The 5,950-nt window shown below is 45.2% G+C and overlaps 1 protein-coding gene across 1 annotated transcript; it reads left to right on the top strand.

Moving 5' to 3' along the window:
- Window positions 1-808: 808 nt before the first annotated feature.
- Window positions 809-3,797, top strand: LOC126997163 (caspase Dronc-like). Its single transcript, XM_050858209.1, has 6 exons — window positions 809-1,220; window positions 1,335-1,424; window positions 1,562-1,882; window positions 1,998-2,195; window positions 2,401-2,484; window positions 2,717-3,797. Exons 1-6 carry the CDS (start codon window positions 1,188-1,190, stop codon window positions 3,485-3,487), a joined length of 1,497 nt encoding a protein of 498 aa, XP_050714166.1. The 5' UTR covers window positions 809-1,187; the 3' UTR covers window positions 3,488-3,797.
- The last annotated feature ends 2,153 nt before the right edge of the window (window positions 3,798-5,950 follow it).

Here is a 5,950-nt window from a genome sequence, read left to right as displayed (position 1 = left end):
TATATATATATATATATATATATATATATATATATATATATATATATATATATATATATATATATATATATATATATATATATATATATATATATATATATATATATATATATATATATATATATATATATATATATATATATATATATATATATATACTACTACTACTACTACTATTATTACTACTGGTACTGCTGCCGCTGATGATGATGACGATGATTATGATAGGAATAAGAATAAAAGTTATGTAAAGAAAAGTAATTCTTACCATTGTCCTTATATCTGACTATAAAAAATGTTTCAATATTAAATTATATCAGTTGATTGTAATTTTTCCTGGTGATTTCCTTGTTATTGTTTTCCATCAAGAGAGAGAGAGAGAGAGAGAGAGAGAGAGAGAGAGAGAGAGAGAGAGAGAGAGAGAGAGAGAGAGAGAGAGAGAGAGAGAGAGACTGCCCTCAACGATTCCTGATAAAAGTTTCCGGGGTCATCCTCCCCTCCAAGCATTGAAGTTTGTCGAAGCGCAATACCACACTGTTCTGCCGTGTTCAGGTGTTCCTCTTGAGCGGAGGCGTAGTACAGTAACTACTGCTGGCACTTCGGCGACGGTGCCTTCAAAGTTGTGAGTTGTGTGTGACTTGTGCGTGTCGAACTGGCGACAGGCCTGAACGTGTTGGCGTGTGTGTGCGTGCGTGCGTTGCTTGCTATGTATAAGTCACTACTGGCTCAGGTTGGAGCACGATCGGCGAGGCGCTGCGACGTCATGGCTACGTCATGATAATCGAGCGGTGGGCGGAGCGGGCCTGCAACACGTTGCGGCGAGTCTGGCGGCGGGAAGGCTGGCTCGGCCTTATAAGCCAGGCACGTTTTCTCCAGCCACACACCTCGACGAGCCGCATTAGAAAACATAGCTTGCCCTGCATTGGCATTCCTGATACTTTCTACTGTTACCAAAAATTACTACATAGTCACGAACGCGTTGTCGTTGGCTATAGTGACCAATGACAACATAAATTACAGTGTTTTCAGAAGAATAATCAACATATTGAAAACCCGTCCCAAAGGTGTTTTTGACTGATACTTGTTGAAGTCCTTTGCCTGCTTTATTCTACAAGCGCTGCATAAGAGTGCTGCTGCAAGTACTCGCGAGGGAGAGGTGACGCCCCGCCAGCGGGAACCTGAGCAGGATGGCACCACGCACGACCTTCGCCACGCCTCAGGTGAGACGCCGCCTCTGTGGTGTTGCTTTACCTGTCATGCCAATAACACTTTCCCGCCATGAACACTGTTCCCCCATGCCAACAAAATCTGCATAACAACGATTGTCACCACAGAACGGAGCCAGCCATGTGTTGGAGGGGAAGGCCGCCATGCCCATCCGTCACACAAAACGCTCCCAGAAAGCCACACTGACCCCACAAAAGGTGAGTCCCGTTACCTACGAAAACACATGCTAACTTTTATAATAGTAACAACATAATCCAACAACTGTTAACATAATAATAACGTATAATAGTGGAAAAGACTTGGCTTCACAATCGTCAAAATGAATTTCCTGCAGACTAAACGGATACTTCGCGAGATGCTGGTCAACGCGGTGAAGCTTGGTAACCTGGTGCATGTGAGGCAGCTGGTGCAGCAAATGGCGCCAGACTTCGGCCGCGGCCACTCTCTGCTGCACGTGGCTGCCGAGAACAACCACCCGCACGTGACGGCCTTCCTGTTGCGCTTCGTGAGTCCCAACAGCGTCAACCTGAATGGCTACACCCCGGCTCACCTGGCTGCCATGAAGGGTCACACACAGGTGCTCGGCAAGCTGTTCAACGACCCCCACTTCGATGCCAGCAAGCGTGACCCCACCGGCAAGACATACACACACTGGGTAAGCACTGCAACATCACTGGCCAACGCATGCTGCTTTTGTTAAACCGAGCCAGTGTCTCAAACTGTAAGGAGTTCAATTATATTTATATTTAAAGTATCGATATCTTTTCCAGCTTTGTGTGCCATTGTATGAGGCTGTTCTTAAGTGGGACAAAGTAAAGATTCAAAACTTGCTGAGTGTCGGCGCTGACCCCGACATGAAGGCCAGGGAGGTGGTGGGCGGGACGCTGGCGAGGGAGCTGCGGGTCACTACAGCTCGCCAGCTCGCCCAGGCCCTGGGCCGCCAGCAGATCGTCGCAATGTTTGAAAAGGTGAGACCAACGTAGAAGACTCATATTGCTAATTCATGCAAATTGATATATAAATAAATAAATTATTCATGATAATAATAATAATAATAATAATAATAATAATAATAATAATAATAACAAGGTAGAACAAACAACTCATCAATAAATAAATAATACACAAAAATTGGTGCATATTAGCATTCATTAACACATTTTCCCACCGCAGCCCCGAGCATCAAGGGCATCATCGTGCACGCCTGATCGCGAGCGGACGTGGCAAACCCTGGGGACGCCCCTGCACCAGCTGCCGGTAAGTTTGGTTGCTGTTTTGCTTCTTGGCCGGAATTAATCTACTATTGTAACGAGCACATTGTGACAAAGATCACATATATACGAACAATGGCATATATATATATATATATATATATATATATATATATATATATATATATATATATATATATATATATATATATATATGGAGTGATTATTCAGGTATCAGTGAAGAGATGTTAACTTGTTACTCTCTTTGGTCCGAGAAGATGGGCACTTTGAGGCTGCACATGGCTGCCCCCGTGACAGTGGTTCAAGGGCCTGACGTGTACAATCGGACGGATGTCGCCTCGCCCGGCTATGTGTGTCTCCTTAACTACGACAGCTTCATGGGCCGCCTAGATCTGGAGCTCGAGGGCGCCGAGGCTGACACCAACAACCTCGCCAGTGTCTTCAGCAGGATGGGCTACACTGGGCACGCCCACCGCTCCCTCACAGCTGACCAGACCAGACAGGAGCTGGCGAAGCTGAGGGACATGGAGGAAGTGCGACAGGCCGGATGCCTCGTCGTCGTCGTGTCCAGTCATGGCACGCCCCACCAACAGTTCCTTACCAGCGACATGGAGCTCCTGAATATTCAGTGGCTGCTGGACCACTTCAAGGACTCCCAGTGTCCACACCTCAAAGACAAGCCCAAGCTGATCATCTGGGACCTGTGCCATGGCTACTACAGGGACGAGCAAGGCCGCGCCAGCAACCAAAGTGAAAACGCCAGAGTGGACGAGCCTCTGAGGGACGTGCTGTGTTTGTCCTCGAGCAGCGGAGGCTTTACCTCGTACAGCTTCACCAGGGACGGCACGCCCTTCGTGAGGACACTGTGCCGCACCCTGGCTCGCCACGCCAACAACAAGGAGTTCGCCGACTTGTACTTCGAGTTCCTCAGCGAGTATTCAAGGGTCGCTCCAGACGTGGTGCCGAGGCTCACCAACATCGGCCTCAGCAAACAGTTTTACCTCAGTGCTTCAACATGCAACCTATAGGCGTGTTACTCACTTAACTGCTAACAACTACTATGCAGACACCAAAGATAGCGTTAAGTATCCGTCCTGTATTACACCATTTAGGACTGCAGGTGATAACACTTGAAATGCAGACATTCCTGTTACCAATGAAATTAACACCAGTGAGAATAATGTAAAGTTAGTACGTACTAGTTTTGTCTGTGTCGTTTCCGAATTGTTGACATGTATACCATGATACTTTCAACTAAACATTAAAAAGCAAAGGGCAACCACGAATGTCACCTTCCCATTATTCCCCAACCTCCCACAACAATAATCTCTTCTCAGTAAAGACATCATTTATTTTCTTCATATGTATTTAACCCACTACTGTTTCAGCCTTATGTTATAGGCACTACATGATCTTGCTGCCAAGACAAGGATATTCTGATACAGCACAATTTTGCACAAAGGAGAGATGTTTGTGCCGCAGGCACGACTTAACACAAAAGAAGAAAATTGTTTCCCAAACTGTAGCCTTGAGTGTAGAGAATCACACGCTGTCCTCCGCCAAGTAAGCATGGTCGCTGGAGCTTAGTGCAAATGCCTTTGGTGGTAACTAATATTCATGTTTAGTTGTGCTGAGGCGGCTGTTCACGTTGTTGTTTTGTTTAAAGATTGCTCCTTCCTTAAAGGAGGGAGCACGGGCCTTTGCCAATTTATGGTTGCCCGTATATAGCAGGGTGCTGACAGACCGATTCTATCGGCTGACGTCAGCCGAGCCTACCACGCAGGTCTATGGACGAGGACTGGCGTGTTTCTGTTCACGTTGCTGTTTAAAGGCTGCTCCCTCTTTAAAGAAGGAATCGAGCACAGGCCATTACCAGTTTATGGTGGCCCGTAGCAGGGTGCCGACAGACCGACTCAATCGGCTGACATCAGCCGAGCTGATCAAGTCGGTCTGTCGACGAGAACTGGCGTGTCTCTGAAAAGAACTGGCGAAGACGATACAGAACGCCCAGCCTCGAGAAGTTGATTTAGTAAGAGAGATGTGAAGTTTCCAGTTTATTTTATCCTTGCAAATTAAAGGAAAACCGCCGTTCACGATCCTATGAGACTTCCCTGAATAGCAGCTGACATTTTTTTTTATCTGTCATTACTGCAGTCAAGCTAGTAGGAAATTACGAAAATATGAGCACATTGTTGAACGACTACTTCCTTTCAGTATTCACACAAGAGGATCGAACGACAATTCCGGAAAGGGTTCAGGTGTATGAGGGCGGGGATGGCGATAAATTGAGGGATATAATCATTACCAGGCAAGTAGTTCAGGATGAGATAGATAAGCTTAAGAAGAACAAGTCTTTAAGATGTCGGTAAATACTGGTTATGTGCCGAGCCTATGGAAAGTAGCTAATGTGACACAGATTTTCAAAAAAGGGGGACAGATCAGCTGCTTCAAACTATCGCCCAATTAGCTTAACATCGGTTATAGGCAAGATGCTGGAGTCCATAATAGCCAGGAACATTCGGGAGCATCTAGAGAAACATAGCTTAATTCACGACTCGCAGCATGGGTTCATGAAAGGTAGGTCATGCCTCACCAATCTTTTGTCCTTCTACAATAAAGTATTTGAGGCGGTAAACAGAGATAAAAATTATGATGTAATCTATCTTGATTTTAGTAAAGCGCTTGACAAAGTTCCTCACCAACGACTGTTGCTTAAATTACAGGCTCACGGAGTAGAGGGTAAAGTTTTGAACTGGGTCAAGGCGTGGCTTAGCAATAGGAAACAAAGAGTGCAAATCAATGGTAAAAGATCTGACTGGGGATGTGTTACGAGTGGGGTCCCACAAGGTTCGGTATTAGGTCCACTTTTGTTTATTATTTATATCAATGACTTAGATACAGGAATTAGTAGTGATGTCAGTAAGAACGCTAGTATTCTCCAGGATGAACTAAACTGATTGTATGGCTAGGCGGATAAATGGCAGATGGAGTTCAATAAGCAGGTCTGGGTGCGAGAGGGATTTAGGGGTCTTAGTGAGCTCTGATCTCCGTCCAAGGGCACAATGCATTCACGCTAGAAATCGAGCAAATAGGGTACTGGGATTTATTTCAAGGAGCGTAAGCAACAGAAGCGCCGAAGTCTTCCTCAAACTATATTTAGCATTAGTTATAATAAGATAATGTGTGTGTGTGTGTGTGTGTGTGTGTGTGTGTCTGAGAGAGAGAGAGAGAGAGAGAGAGAGAGAGAGAGAGAGAGAGAGAGAGAGAGAGAGAGAGAGAGAGAGAGAGAGAGAGAGAGAGAGAGAGAGAGATATAGATAGATAGACATAGAAAATAAGACCACAGACCCATGGTCCAGACTTGGTGGTCTGTCCTTAAACCTAAGTGATTTTACATTAATCAGAAGACTCCAAAACGTTGCATTTCTACTCTAGTTGATATTAAGTTGAAGGAAGTGACGGTCGAGCTTATTTTTGAAGGAGTCAATCGTG

This window comes from Eriocheir sinensis, chromosome 11, assembly GCF_024679095.1.
Source record: "Eriocheir sinensis breed Jianghai 21 chromosome 11, ASM2467909v1, whole genome shotgun sequence".
Classification (NCBI taxonomy): Eukaryota; Metazoa; Arthropoda; class Malacostraca; order Decapoda; family Varunidae; genus Eriocheir; species Eriocheir sinensis.
The sequence above is the reverse complement of the archived record's forward strand: the minus strand, read 5'-3'. Positions and strand labels throughout refer to the sequence as shown.